Source organism: Corylus avellana, chromosome ca5, assembly GCF_901000735.1.
Source record: "Corylus avellana chromosome ca5, CavTom2PMs-1.0".
NCBI lineage: Eukaryota > Viridiplantae > Streptophyta > Magnoliopsida > Fagales > Betulaceae > Corylus > Corylus avellana.
In genome coordinates, this window is record NC_081545.1 from 7,616,553 (window position 1) to 7,631,311 (window position 14,759).

Here is a 14,759-nt window from a genome sequence, read left to right on the forward strand (position 1 = left end):
TTCCGAAAATTTACTCTGAATTTCAACGGATGATTCAAACCCAATTTTCTCGCAACATAAAAATTTTTCGTTCTGATAATGCTATGGAATATCGTGAATCTACCTTCCTTACTACCCTCACACAAAATGGCACTCTTCCCCATCGCTCATGCCCAAATACTTCTCAACAAAATGGTCGTGCTGAACGTAAACACAGGCACATCTTAGACACTGTTAGGGCTTTGCTCCTATCTGCTTCTATCCCTGAACACTTTTGGGGAGAAGCCGCTCTTACCGCTGTTTATACCATTAATAGGGTCCCGTCTCCCACTACCTTAAATAGGTCCCCCTATGAACTTTTGTATCGATCTCCTCCTAATTACCAATCTCTCCGCCTCTTTGGTTGTGTCTGTTTCGTGCTACTTCCATCCCATGAACGAACAAAATTAGAACCTCGTTCTCGTCTATGTTGTTTTCTTGGGTATGGCATTGAACACAAAGGCTATCGTTGTTATGATCCTATTTCCAAACGGCTCCGCATCTCGTGGCACGTCACTTTTTGGGAACATAGGCTATTTAGTGATATGGAGTCTTTTCCTACTCATCCCTCTAGTTCTTCTCCTATCTTCACTAATGTCTCACTTGATTTGCTCCCCGACATTACTGATCTTGATGCAGGGATGACAAGCTCTTCAGACGACATTCCGACGGTCGACCCCAATGACACTGCCCTGCCTGTTGATCCATCTACTCTTGAGCCCGCTCCCTCTATCCCTCGTCGTTCTACTCGGGTAACATCTCTTCCTTCCCATCTTCATGATTATCACTGTTATTCTGCTCTTGCTACTCTCCATGAACCTCACTCCTTCCGTGAGGCTCATGCTAACCCTCTTTGGCAGAATGCTATGTCTAAAGAACTTAATGCCCTTTCCAAAACCCATACTTGGGACTTAGTTGATTTACCTTTAGGCAAAACTGCGGTAGGGTGCAAGTGGGTTTACAAGATTAAGACAAAATCTGATGGGTCTATTGAGCGATACAAGGCACGTCTTGTGGCAAAGGGGTTCAATCAGGAGTATGGTATTGATTATGAGGAGACTTTTGCACCCGTGGCTCGCCTTACTTCTGTTTGATCACTCCTTGCTGTGGCTTCTGTGCGCCGTTGGGATCTTTTTCAAATGGATGTGAAAAACGCATTTCTCAATGGTGATCTTAGTGAAGAAGTTTATATGCAGCCTCCTCCTGGGTACGATCATCCGCCACACAAGGTTTGCCGACTTCGCCGGGCATTGTACGGTTTGAAACAGGCTCTACGGGCTTGGTTTGCCAAATTCAGCTCCACTATTGCGCAGATTGGGTTTGTTTCTAGCCCCTATGACTCTGCTCTTTTTATCCGGCGATCTGATGCTGGTCTCATTCTTCTCTTACTATATGTTGATGATATGATTATTACTGGAGATGATACTGTTGGTATTCGTAATCTTCAACAGTTTTTGAGCCAACAATTTGAGATGAAGGATTTGGGTTTTCTCAACTACTTTCTTGGATTGGAAGTGTCTTCTGATCCAAAAGGTTACTATCTCTCTCAAGCCAAGTATGCTTCAGATCTCCTCTCACGAGATGGCCTTACTGATTGCAAAATTGTTGATAGCCCTCTAGAGACAAATGTCAAACTCCGTGCCACTGATGGTGAGCTACTTTCTGATGCCACTCTCTATCGACAGTTAGTTGGCAGTCTCATCTATCTTACTGTGACACGACCGGATCTTGCCTATGCAATCCACCTTGTTAGTCAGTTTATGACAGTACCACGCTCGGTTCATTATGCGGCTGTTCTTCGCATCCTTCGCTATGTGAAGGGCACCTTGTTTCATGGTTTGCATTTCTCTTCTCACTCATCATTAGACTTACATGTATATTTAGATGCTGATTGGGCAGGTGATCCCACTGATCGTCGTTCCACCACGGGTTATTGTTTCTTACTTGGTGATTCTCTCATCTCTTGGCGTAGTAAGAAACAATCAGTTGTTGCACGCTCTAGCACCGAAGCTGAGTATCGTGCTCTTGCCGACACCACTTCCGAGCTTCTCTGGCTTCGTTGGCTTTTACATGACATAGGTGTTTCTCAGACCTCTAGTTCTCCTATCTTTTGTGACAATCGAAGTGCGATTCAAATTGCGCATAATGATGTATTTCATGAACGTACTAAACACATTGAGATCGACTGTCATTTTGTGCGCCATCATCTTTTGCAGGGGACCCTCCGTCTCTGTCCCATTGCTTCCGCTGATCAGTTGGCCGATGTGTTCACCAAAGCACATCCACCTGGACGGTTCCGTGATCTTGTTTCCAAACTCAAGTTGGCTTCTACATTACCACCTTGAGTTTGAGGGGGGATGTTAGAATATAATCAGAATATATTCTGATAATCACCATAATTGCTGACAATCACCATATAAACAATTAGTGGAGCTCTCACTCTTACAAATAATATACGGTTTGAATAATTTTTTGACTGATTAATTTTATTCCATAGGAATACAGTATTTTAGACTTGATTGTAATATTCTACTTTGTAGGTTATCAGATTTAAATACATTCAAATATTTGAATTCAGCCAAGACCGAAAACTCACTGGAGTTAATGGAGGCTGGCAACAGTGATTGGAGGCCGTTGGCGACGGTGATCGAAGATGGATCTTTAATAACAAAGGGCTAAAAGAGAGCTAACTATGAACTAAAATAAAAACCAACTGTTAGCTAAAATGAGGCCAACTATGAGCCATAAATGAGGCCAACAAAGGGCCTTAAATGAACCTAGGTCCAAAAGTTGGGGCCTAGTGGAGTAACTGGACAAGACACGGTTTGCCAAAGAGGTGGGAGACAAGGCGGGTGGAGATTGTGTCAAGAAAGGATGCCAGAGAAGACGCCATAGATTGTTTGAAGTTTACTCTCTTTGATTTTTCTTTGTGCGCTGCTAATCTCGAAAATATCTCTTAATGGAATGAGGAAGAGCATATAATATGACTCAGTACGGAAGGAGAACAATAGAAAATAGATAAAAATAAATAAATAAATAAAAAATAACGGAAAAATAAGATAAACTGTTTACAAAGTCTCACCGGTTAATAATGGGTTTTGGTAGAGTTTCACCACCAAGAAGATGAGAGCAATCATGCCTCTAAGAAAACATCCTTTGTTTAGTAATCATAATCTAATCTTCTTATGATACAAAAAAAAATTTAAATAGGCGCCGAGAAACCCTAATCCTAAATTGATTGACTTTTGAGCCAAACCCATTATTAAATTACAAAAATCCAAACTCTTAAAATATAAAACGTAATTAATCAATAAAATCTAAATAAAACTAAAGATTAATTTATTTTTTTCTCATCTGGCGTACATCATAATATATTTCTAGCTGATCGGGAGAAGCATGGGAACGATGATTGATTGGAAACGAATTTCAAAGAAGTTTTTGACCACCAAGACCCCTACCCAGGTTGCTAGTCATGCACACGTTTATTTTTTTTCCCCTTTTGAATGGATCCCCAAATACGTTTTGTGCTATGATAGGAAGTGAAATCGGAGAGAAATGATGACAGAGAAAAAAAAAAAGAAATAAATTAAAAATTAAAAATTTACTTGATCGAAACTGGTGTTAGCTCTAATACCATGAAAAAAAAATATAATACAAAAATAATAAAATACACATGAATATCCTCTCACTACAAAAATTAAGCAAAATAGGGATGTTTGCAAGATGACATTTTTCGCCCAACAAACATTTCTATTTAATTAGGGACGTTTGAATAGTGACATTTTGTATATATTGTGTTTACTCCATATGAGTTAGTGGGTTATTAGTAAGTTGGTGGGTTATGGACCTATGGTCGTATCTATTAGTAACTATTGAGAGGCTGGCCAAAAGGGCTATTGGATAGCCACAGGTGAAGATGTTTGGACCCAAGTCCCTGGGGAAACCATAGAGATGTCCTGAATGCAAGATAAGAGATTGGCCCGGCAACATCAATTGACTGAATCGGATGTACAAAGGGCAATTCACATTCTAGATAGTGATGCAGCAACATCCCTAACACTCAACCCGTTTTTTCGGTAAAGAAACTTCCTTGAGAAGAGATGCAAAACAGACTTAAAAAAGGGTTATGTTTCAATTGCAATAAACGATTTACTCCGGGGCATAAATGTCGTGCACCTAAACTCCTTTTCATTGAGAATGACCAACCCATGGGAGGTCGTGGCTACCAAAGGAGAGGCAGAGCAACAAGTATGAACCTTGAGGACAAGGTTCCAGCTGGAGGGGCGGTGAATGATAGGCAAATGGGTGGAAGTTAAGTTGCAATGTAATGTTAGTGGGGTATTAGAGTTAGTAAACCCCTTTGGTAATGGTTGTACAAACAGTTGTGGTAGTGGTTATTCCTTTTTCACCGCAACCGCTTTAGTGATAATTATTTTGAAGTAACCGCAGCCCCACCTTCTAGGTCAATTAGCTGTTAATCGCAACTTGCGATTATGTGATTATTGAAGACAATTATTGACCGCTAACTTCTTTTCAAATAATGGGTCTTTTGAGCCTCTTTTAGCGTTTTAGACCACTTTTTAAGGCCTATTTTAGACTTCTTTAGGCCAGCCACCATATAATAAAATGAGTAATGGCTATTTCCACGGCAAAGAAAATGTGCTTTGTAATAACTCGATCTATTATCATTTAAGGTAAACCTCACAAAGAACACTTGAATTACCACGTGAATTAAAAAGCCCACCCTAAATTTTAAAACCTCTCAATTTCATCCCCTGATTCAATTTGATGCAATTGACCCCTCCGTTAATTTTTGTTGTTAAGCCCTGACAGAAACCACCAAAAAGACTACATTACCCTTCAATTTTTTATTTTTATTTTTTAATTTGAAATTTGAAATTAAGGATAAATTTATAAATTTATAAAAGTTTTAGGGGTATAAAAGTCATTTCATCATCACTTTAACGTCCAAAAATTGATGGAGGGGGTAGATTGCATCAAATTGAAAGTTCACCGCAGGAGGGGGGTGAAATTGAGAAGTTTTAAAATTTAAGGGATTTTTTTTCAAATCGCGTAGTAATTTAAGAGTCCTTTGTGAAATTTCCCCTATCATTGAAGGCTTTAAGCCAAAGAAAATCGATCCAAAGTAGTAGAATGGGAAAACAAACATTACAAATTCAAACAACCAGAACGACTAATACTGTTTGGGCAGTCTTAGCAATCAAACAGACATCGTACCTTCGAAGTTGAAGAGAGAGTAGTCGAGAGTGGACTTAGGAGTCTTGGGAGAGCCAGAGAGCCGGAGTGACTAAGAGGTGGGAGCTTGAGTGAGTTTGCATGCGTAGAGAGTGTGAGCTCTGAGAGTCTAAATGTAGAGTGTGAAATGCAAATGAGAAAACTGAAAAAAGAAAGTAGTAAGAAGAGCCTCAAACCCTATACCAAGATGATGTTATTATTAATTATATAATATATATTACAAACTGGTTACAGGTTATTAATTTTTTTTTTCTAACCTAAGCTAGCTGCAACCTGTCTAGTTGAATATGTAGTTAGCAGTTATTAACTGCCCCGCTTATACACCCCTACGTTTTGAGAGCAGGCCTTCCTTGGGTATTAAACCAGCCCACCTTAAATACACCTTAAGCCACACCCACTAGCAAAGGAGCCTACAAGCTGGTTGTACGTCATCTATGTTAGGTTGACTAAGCTTGAGCTAATCTAGGGCGACCAGACCTAACTCGATTAGGCTAGTTAGACCAAATTTATCATGACTGATCAGATATAGGGGGCACAAAAAGAAGCAGCATCCACAATATCCTAGTTCTTGCCACCTAATTACTAGCATTCTAATAGGACCAGAAAATGACGGAAGTGTGAGCTAAGAGAGTGGGCGCCACATAATTAAATTTGGTGATCCTCGAATCTCTTCTCGCAATTGAGTGTGCATGAGAAATTCTATAAAAAGGAAAGGGGTTGGATCATTGAGAGGGACGCCTATTATCCTTATCAAACACACTCTATTTGCTTGATTTACTTCTCAAAGTCATTCACTGACATAGGCATTAGAGTGACCCACGTTGGACCACCGCAGGTCACTCTGACATTTTTTTTTCCCTACCTTGCAGACATTGTCAATATAGTGCTATGTGTGCGACCAACTGACCTCTTTAGCTAGGATCACCAGCGGATCACTCTGACATTTCTCTTTTCCCTACTTTGTTGTAGGCATTGTTGCTTCAAGGCTTGGTGTCTGACTCACTTCAATTAAGACTACCGGTGGGTCACTTTGACCATTCTCTATTTCTTACCTTACAGGCATTGTTGATCCGAGTTTCCGTGTGAGACCAACTAACCTCTCCATGACATACATTTTTTTTTTGAATATGGTTACTCTTGATTCATTAAAAGGAAGAAATACAAAGAGGCTTGGCTCTATAAAGAGAGATCATTACACTCTAAATGAACAATATTTGAGATACAAATCGGAATCTCCTCAATCCAAATATTATCCATAATAAACATTGTCGCCTCCTTCGCCAGTCCATGTGCTGCTATATTTGCTTCTCGCTTGGCATGGCAAATCTTCCATTGTCGAAGAGTTCTTAGCACTGTCTTTATATCCTCCACGATATGCCCATACCGGAGCCAATTTGGATCTCTCTCTCCGATTGCCTTCACCATAGACAGTGAATCCCCTTCAAAAATAATATCATAGAAACCTAGGTCCCTGCATAGTCCTTCTGCATGCAAGGCGGCCAAAGCTTCTCCTGTAGCTGGATCATAGACAGCCATGAAGGATTTACTTTGGGCCGCTAGAACTCGACCAGCTGCATCTCGAATAATCACACCGATTCCCATACATTTCCTTCCAGTGGAGATTGCAATGTCCCAATTAACTTTGTAGAAACCAGACGGAGGTGCCTGCCATTTCATGCCCGTTCCTCCTCTCCCTTCGTCGGCCTGGTTCAGCTCCTTTTCATTTGCCTGTGTGAATTGCAAAAGGCCCTCCCAAGCTGTATCAGCTATGATACTTGGGTGGGTAAAGTCACCCCCATGCACAACTAAATTCCGCCGCCTCCAAATTCCTCGTAATGTTAGAGCTAACAGATTTAGATCTTTCCCAGACAACTGGACCGACAGCTCCTCAAAAAAATCCTTAAAATCACTATAACTCCTTGCACATTTTTGGAGCTTACAGCTACTGGCTCCCCATACATCTTGAGCTGAAGGGCAAGCCCAAAGAATGTGATGGACCGTTTCTTTCTCACTGCAGCAGAGAATGCATCGATCCTCATCAATAAACCCTCTTCTTCTAAGATTTTCCTTAGTAGGAAGAATGTTTTTACAGGCCCTCCATAAAAATACTTTGGACCATGACATACATTTTTAAAAACGCATATAAAATTAAGGAAAATCATATAGAAAATCCTTAGGTTGACGCGCTTTTTTTAAAAACTCCCTGGGTTTTTTTTTTTGAAAACTTAGTCCCTAGGTAACTCGAAACTACTAGAAAACTCCCTACCTTCAATTTTTGTTAACTGCTGTTATGTGAGTTAAACGAACCGTTTCACTTATGTCCACCTCAGTAGAATTTTTGTATCCTACGTGTTCACATTGGACACGTAGGATATAAAACTCACCGTTTTGGATGAGTTTAGCTTAAACTTGAGGGCTTCTATTTTGAAACCCTCAAGTTTCATTTGGTCAAAAAAAACGAGACACACCTGATACACCTCAAGCCGGCAAGCACTAACCACCGACGCAGATGCCACCGATGCAGAACCGGCCGGCGACAGAACCACCGGCGACACTACCCATCGGTTATTTCAGTCATTCCGGCGTCGTTTTCGGCTAGGTTTCCGTCAAATCCCAATATTTTGATTCGGAAAAATCTGGTTTCGACAAAGGTATTTTCCATAATTTCTTTGTGGGTTTTGTTGATTGACTAAAATGGAAGCCTTTTATAGTAGTTTTTTGAATTGTTTTGTTGTGTTGGAAGCTTTTGGTCGAAACCCCATCCCCATGCTTTTTTGTCGAATATCTGTCGGATTACTTTATACACCTTTCAGAGGTGGTATTGGAATATTGTGTATAACTTATTGCACTTTTGAGGCAACATTATTGTTGATTGGCAGTGAGTGTGGTCCACCTTGGTTGTGGTCTTGGAATGGGACAGTGGGTTTTTCATGTGCACTGCCAAGTTGGTCAATTATTGTTTTGTCGTGTTAGGCAGAAGGCATTCTATCAATTTTTCCTGTGGGGCTTAATTTCCATTTAATATACAACTCACCATGCTCAATACACAACTCACCGTGCTCATTCTAGAAGGGTATGGATGCTCTGAATTTTGAGAAGTCAAATTTGGTGTTTAATTTATCTGTTATTTTAATTTGAGTGGGGCTTTCCCTGTATAATACCGGTGTATAATAAACTGCATAATATGTAATATGTAATATGTAATAATAAACTGCATAATTACTAGGCCATGTGAAGAGGAAAATCCAAGAGGTACATAAGCAAGGCCGAAACACTCATGAGATACAATTAGTCAAATGTATCCATCTCAACACAAAATGAGATCCCCATAATCCAAAATAATAAATCTATCCCAAATGGACGACTTGGGTTGATGCTTGTGTAATGTCTATACGAAGATCCATACAATGTTGACTATAAACATACTCTCTTTTGGAAATGTAATTTTTGTGTAATAATTCCATTGGACATATTTATGATTGTATTGTATGCAATTGTTGATCTTTTGACATATAACAATGGGCGAAAAGTGCACTTTGCACATATAACATGCATGTGCAAAAGTATATGTTTATTATTACTATTATGTTTTGTCATTTTTTCCCAAATGAATGGTGGTGAACTATGTCAACCTAACATCCAAAATCAGCTTAACTTGGGCATCTTGAGTCCAAAACATGCACGTATAATTTAACATACTCTAAAATATATATATATATATATTGGATCATTTCATTTCCTGCAATAGATAGATATTATATGTTTTTCGTGTTTTTTTGTATGGACAAATATTTTTTTTCTTACACTCTTTTATATGTTTACAGATATGGCTATCAATATAATCATGCACCACGGTGGGACAATGACCCATACCCCATTTAAATACGTTGGTGGCGATGTCCATGAAGTGAAAGGCTATGATGTTGACTATTTAAGTATGTGGGAAGTCAAAGAGTTGGTTCGTGACTTAGGATACGTGAGCGACGTTAGATGTTGGTATAACGTCGGTGACATTCCACATAATACAGTGATATCTTTAAATAGTGATGCAGAAGTTGTAGATTTTGTAAACATTGTGTCTGATTACAAATCAGAAGATTTTCATTTATATGTTGAACATATGGTGGACAATGCTATAATGGTAGAGGAGCATTTATTTCTTGAAGCAGTTGAAGGACAACATGGAGAAGGTGGTGGCGGGGTGGGTGAGATACCTACGGCTACCCGTCATGATGGAGATGGAGAAGGTGGTGGCGGGGTAGGTGAGATACCTAGGGCTGCCCGTCATGATGGAGATGGAGAAGATGGTGGCGGGGTGGGTGAGATACCTAGGGCTGCCCGTCATGATGGAGATGAAGAAGGTGGTGGCGGGGTGGATGGAATACCTATGGTTGAAGGTAGTATACTTATTTCTCATTTGTTTATTTTTTTCAAATAATATACCATGAGAGCACTTAGCCTTCCCTCCCCGAATGACTATCAACAAATTTGATTGTTTTTTTTAGGGATGGATGACATACCTAATGTTGCACGTGAAGATAGAGATGTACAACGACAAGATGGAGAATGTGAAAATTCTCAATCAAGACATTTCAAAAGCCCACGAGTTAAAACTAAGGCTGCCCGTTCTGTTACGCCATCCAAGAAAGCAAGCAAGCAACCCACCACCAGCTGAGGAGGTACATACAAATTGAAATTGAGTTGGACTGTTATTAGTTTTTTTTTTTTTTTAATTTTTTTTTTTGTTCGGAAATAATATTCACCAGCAAGAAGATTTATGTTGTCACATTTATTATATTGTGTTGTGGTTGTTGATCATTTTGTTATTGGTTTTTTATTTTAATTTTTTTTATATATTTGTTTCAGTACGCAGAAGAAGAAGCACACGGGTTGCTCAACCTGTTTTGCATGACGAGGAAGACAATCTTAATGTTGGTGCGGACACCGTGCCTAAAACTGGTACAACAAAAAAAGGACGTGGTGGTAGGCCACGGAAGAAGAAAGTGGAAGAGGATATTGATGAAGTCATCAAGGAGCTGTTGACTAACTTCGAAGCAACTTATGGCGAGGATGAGGACCTTTTCTATGATGCTGATGAGGTGAAGAAAGAGAAGGATGGGACGTCCAAATGGTGGGAAAAAGTTGACATTAACACAGGTGATAAAGGACCCGATTTTGGGGATGAGGAATCTGGTGATGAAAGTGATGGTCTTGCAAGTTTGCAAGACAGTGATGCTGGGGAGGTTGGAAAAAAATGAAGCGGTATAGACAGTTCAATCTGAAACATGACTTGACGATTCCAGTGACTTTTGAACTTGGGGATCAATTTGCAGATTCCAATACCTTCAAGAGGGCACTGAAGACGCATGCTATGCAGAATGGGTTTGATTACAACTACAAGCACAATGACATGAGTAGGGTCAGTGCAGTCTGTAAAGTAGAGCAATGCTCATGGAGGATTCATGCCTCTACTGATGCTACCAGGACTTGTTTTCAAATTAAGACATACTAACCGGTTCATATTTGTGGTAATCAGTACGAAAACTCTAGATGCGATGTTGAGTATCTTGTTCGTACTTATAAGAAGGACTTCAAGGATGATCCGACGTGGACACCATATGCATTGAAACAGAGGGTGAAGAGAGACGTTAACATAAATGTTCCTATTGATCGTTGCTATAGAGCGAAGAGGGAAGCATTGAATCAACTGTTTGGTAGCCACTCGAAACAATATCGCCTCACACAGAAATACGCACTGGTAATACTCAGCACCAACCCTGGTAGTAGTGCTTACGTACATAGAGATGGAGCATTCTTTCAGAGGATGTATATTTGTCTTGATGCATGCAAGAAGGGGTTTAGACATGGTTGTCGGCCCATAATTTGCTTACATGCTTGTCATCTGAAGGGGCAATATGAGGGGCAATTGTTGTGTGCCATAGGCAAGGATGGCAACGACGATATGTTCCCCATTGCAATTGCTTATCTAAGGCAGAGGCGACAGATTCATGGAAGTGGTTTATTACCATTTTATTGGAGGACTTATGCGGGCCAGAAGGCGGACTTGGTTGGACTATAATGTCTGACAGACAGAAGGTATTTGGTGTAATATACTATTTATGTTCTTATTGTGTTCTTTTATTTCTTTATGTTATTACATATAATTTAACATAAATTTATGTGTGTAGGGGCTTGGAATTGCGGTTGAGGTTGTATTGCCACATGTTGAGCATCGCTTTTGTGTTCGGCACCTACATGCGAACCTCAAAGCGAAAGGCTACACAGGGAAAGCTATGAAGGATCAGTTGTGGGGGGCTGCACGTGCAGCCAATGTTTATGCGTTTGACCATCACATGCAGAATATACTGTCAATGGAGAAAGGGGCACACGAATACCTTAGTGGTGTACCTAAGGCATCATGGTCCAGACATGCTTTCAGCTGTCAAACCAAAAGTGATATGTTATTAAACAACTTGACTGAGAGCTTTAATGCGTGGATTAAGGAAGCTAGGTCTAAGCCTATACTGACTATGCTTGAAGAAATTCGTCAGCAAATAATGGCACGCTTGCAGCAGAAAAGGAATGGAATCCTGTTGACACACTACACCATATGCCCAAAGATCCATAAAAAATTGGAGAGGTCAAAAAGTGATGCAAGGAATTGTATTAGTCGGTGGCAAAATGAGTTGGAGTTTGAGATCGAGCACATATACGAGCCACGGCATTTAGTCCGGTTAGATCATCACACATGCACATGTGGAAGATGGCAGGTGAGTGGGATCCCTTGCTCCCATGCTTGTGCTGCAATTTACATGCATAAACAAAACCCGGAGGATTATTTGGATGATTATTACAAGAAGGACAAGTACATGCAAGGATATGCAGCTCGAGTTTATGGCATGGAAGGTCCACAGACATGGCCAGCTGATGATCCATGCGATCAAATCCTGCTACCTTGCACTAGAAGGGCTCCTGGTCGACCAAAGATTAGTAGGCGAAAAGCTGTAGATGAGCCGACTAACCCCTACAAGCTAACCCGTAGTGGATATATCGTTAAATGTGGAAATTGTGGGGGTTTAGGGCATAATTACAAAGATTGTCATTTACCTTTGAATCCGGACTGGAAGAGGTGGAAACCAAAGAAATATAAGCTGAAAAAAAATGCTGATCAAGCACAGGTAAAATTCCAAAATTTGTTAACTTAATAATTATTTAAGTGATATAATAATTATTGTTGGTATTTGTCTTAATGTTTGGTTAAATTATTGTAAGGATCACAAGCCCAACAGGAACCACAGGCAGAAGCAGATTTCTTTATGTCATCACAGCCAAGTGTACGTACACGTAGGGCTACTCAGGCACAGGTAAAATCCAATTTATTTTACTGCTTAAGAAAACTCATATTTTACACTGATTTCCTTTTTGGTTTTTTATTTATTTTTAATTTTTTTTAACGCATTTTTTGGATCCCAACATGAACCACAGGCAGAAGCAGAAGCCCACGAGTCATCATAGACAAGTGTACGTACACGTAGGGCTACTCAGGCACAGGTAAAATCCAATTTATTTTACTGCTTAAGAAAACTCATATTTTACACTGATTTCCTTTTTGGTTATTTATTTATTTTTAATTTTTTTAACGCATTTTTTGGATCCCAACATGAACCACAGGCAGAAGCAGAAGCCTACGGGTCATCACAGCCAAGTGTACGTACACGGAGGGCTACTCAGTCACAGGTAACATCCTAGTTTTTTTTTTTGTGCTTAAAAAAACGCATATACTTTGTGCTTAAGAAAGTAATATTCACAATGATTTCCGATTTTTTTTTTTTTAACGCATTTAATTATTATTTTTGTTAACGCATTCTTTGGATCCCAACATGAACCACAGGCGGAAGCAGGAGCGGAATCATCACATCATAGTAGTACACGTATAGCTACACGTCTACTAAGAAGCCGAGGAAGTGGTGCCACGCAATGATCACATTTCTCACTTACCATATCTCTTGGGACTAATTGGGGGATTAATTTTGGGACTTTTGTTTGTATTATCGTTGCTACAATTGGGGGATCTTTTGTTTTGGGACTTTATGTGCTTCCTAACTTGAATGTTGTTTATGAGCATTAAACTTGCACTGTTAGTTATTGAATTACATTTTTCAATTTGGTCATGGCAATTACCAATTCTGGATCGTATTAGTGGATTTCCCAAAATTAATTCTGCCTGCAAATTATATTGTAGGGTTCAATACTCATAAATTGCCGCATACGAATGAAACTAATGCATGGAAATACTCGTTCCATAAAAGTAATCAGCCAACCTCCAATGCATGAAAATAGTTGTTACATAGAAGCCATAACCATATATTGTTGTGGACAACATAGCTTAGTAAACAATATCCTTGACAACCACAAAATAGATAGTCTATTCCACTCATAATAATCTAATTGCCTCATTCCCATGCCTCAATGTCCCATCAACCTTAGACAAATCAACAGTACACAAATCACCAACAGAAAAACCAACATATATGTTTGGATCTTTAGTTTGCCCCTAAGTAATGACACTTCACCTTTCAGGGAATGTACTTGTTCATACAGCCCAGGTAGGACCTCCCTTCTGCGAGCACAGGTTTCTTCGTCATACCATTGGAAAAAACGACATTGGCCAACTTTCTGTAATTACACAAAAAAAAATTGATAATTACGAACAAGCACGAAGTAATTTGATAATTTGATAATTTGATTATCCAAATTCAAATAGCTTTTTACGGTCATACATAGCACACCCATAGAATCGCCTCCCAGGATTTTTTATAGTCGTGGATGTTATAATTGGGCTTGTACGTCCGCACCTACACTGCACAGGTTCCATATCCTCTTTGCCCGATGATATTATAGATGCCGATTCTGTCGACTGTTCATTCTACAGTGAAACCCACAATTATTAGAAGTAATCACAGTTCCCTGATGGGGTTCTCTAAATAAAATTCACAAACCTTTTTCATCTTCCCATCGTAGAATTCGCTTTCATTGTCTCCTTCCCCGAAATCTTTTTTCCTCCTGTTTATCTTATAATATGAACCTAACAATATATAACTAACATGTGAGAGAATAATCAAGCTCATAAAAGAAAAATAAAATCAAGCTTGCCAAAAAATTATGCTCACTTCAATTTGTAATCTAAACAATACTGGGAAAAAAAAATGTACCCTAAAACCCTAAACAAAAGATAATCACATTGTTTAAAATGGGATTCCCTTGCAGAAATAGTAATGCTCAATTTGTAATCTAAACAATACTAAGTTGTTAGTGTAGCAGCTAGATATGGTATATGATCATAGGCGGCTCCCTACAAACATGCAAATATACAGTGTAATCAAACATGCAATTCCTACTTTCATGTCCTTGGCAATCCACCATTTGAGTAGAGAAGCAAAAAAATAAAATCAATAGTTATACAGATGAAAAAATCGCCATTGACC

General features: G+C 39.4%; 1 protein-coding gene across 1 annotated transcript; it reads right to left on the reverse strand.

Moving 5' to 3' along the window:
• Positions 1-6,450: 6,450 nt before the first annotated feature.
• On the reverse strand, positions 6,451-7,836 carry LOC132181699 (uncharacterized). Its single transcript, XM_059594939.1, has 2 exons — positions 7,773-7,836; positions 6,451-7,382 (listed from the first exon to the last, which is right to left on the reverse strand). Exons 1-2 carry the CDS (start codon positions 7,834-7,836, stop codon positions 6,451-6,453), a joined length of 996 nt encoding a protein of 331 aa, XP_059450922.1.
• Positions 7,837-14,759: the final 6,923 nt, after the last annotated feature.

What these genes read in the sequence shown, in the direction of transcription:
- LOC132181699 (XM_059594939.1), bottom strand. Translation starts at nt 7,836, where the DNA reads ATGGGTAGTGTCGCCGGTGGTTCTGTCGCCGGCCGGTTCTGCATCGGT. An exon ending in CGGTGGCATCTGCGTCGGTG is followed by an intron (nt 7,383 to 7,772) that starts GTTAGTGCTTGC and finishes CATGGTCCAAAG; the next exon opens with TATTTTTATGGAGGGCCTGT.